The sequence below is a fragment of the Naegleria gruberi genome (genome assembly GCF_000004985.1).
Source record: "Naegleria gruberi genomic scaffold NAEGRscaffold_176, whole genome shotgun sequence".
Lineage (NCBI taxonomy): Eukaryota > Heterolobosea > Eutetramitea > Acrasida > Naegleriidae > Naegleria > Naegleria gruberi.
Window position 1 is genome coordinate 1 of NW_003163161.1, and position 1235 is coordinate 1235.

A 1235-nucleotide genomic window follows, 5' to 3' on the forward strand; every position below is an offset into this window, starting at 1 on the left:
AGGTATCTTAGCCATTGGACCACACGGGATTCTTGTTTGTTATTGAAAAATACGTAGCTCGTCTCAAAAACGCAAATTAGGAACGTTGCGTACTCAATAAACAAATGACAACAAGAATAATATTACTTTTCTAAGATAAAAATTGAAAAGATTGATACAAAAAGGTTACAATAGCAAAGGAACAACAAACGTCACTCATCAATAAAGTTAAAAAAAAATGACAACAAGAATCAACATTCTCCCTGACGAATTACAACTCGCTGCAGGTGTCTTGTCTTTACCAAACATTTTCGAAATCAAGTATTCTGCACCAGTTCGTCTCTACAAAGCCAACAATGGTAATCAATGGTCATATGCCAATTCTTATGGAATTTTGACAGTTACATTGGTTGAAAAGCAATCAGTAGTAATGATTCGGTTGGTAGATTTGAAGAGTAAATCAGTTACTATGGAACAAGAATGTTATGAAGGTTTCGACTATCAAACACTTTCTTCCAATTTTCATGCATTCGAATCTGATGATGGTTTTGTCGGATTGTTATTTGCTGAAAGATTTGATGCTGATCAATTTGCCAAGCAAGTTTGTCAACTCATTCGTTTGAAAGCAACTGGTTCTATCAATGGTTCAACTCCAAGTTTGCCTTCAACTAAACCTTCTGTTAATATGAGAAGTGACAGTTCTGATTCTTCTTCTTCTTCACCAACTGGTACTGGTTCCAGTACTGCCCCACCTACTCCAGTGAAGAAGACTAATCCTCCTCCATCCACTCCTCCACCAGTTGCTAACAAGCCAACTGCTGTCAATACTTCAATTGCTGCCAGTAGCTCAGTACATACTACCAGCACTACCTCTTCCCATAAGGAACCTGAAAAGAAACACATTCCTAGCAATAGCAGTAGTGGAGGTAGTAGCAGTAGTGGAGGTGGTTTATTCTCCAAGATTTTCGGAACAAAGAATAAGGACCAAATTCCTGACCGGTCACAAATCAAAATTTCTGGACCAAAGGTTGACAAGTTTAAACACGTTTCACACATTGGTTTTGATCCAAAGCTTGGCTTTACTGAAATCCCTCCACAGCTAAAAACCATTTTCGAGAAGGCAGGTATTTCTGAAGCTGAATTGAAAGATAAGAAAACTGCCAAATTTTTAATGAAGACACTTGTCACTGTCACATCAGATGCTCCCCCACCTCCTTCTTTGGATGTTCCAAGTGGAAGACCACAACCTCCACCAA

At 38.5% G+C, this 1235-nt stretch overlaps 1 protein-coding gene across 1 annotated transcript in view; it reads left to right on the plus strand.

Annotated features, from left to right (window-relative positions):
* Positions 1 to 217: 217 nt before the first annotated feature.
* Positions 218 to 1235, plus strand: part of NAEGRDRAFT_82342 (uncharacterized protein) — a gene marked incomplete at its 5' end in the record, with an annotated part of 6026 nt that continues 5008 nt past the window's right edge. The window contains one exon of the mRNA XM_002668522.1: positions 218 to 1211. Within this exon, the coding sequence (XP_002668568.1) occupies positions 218 to 1211 (994 nt within the window). The remainder of the gene's footprint in view (positions 1212 to 1235) is intronic.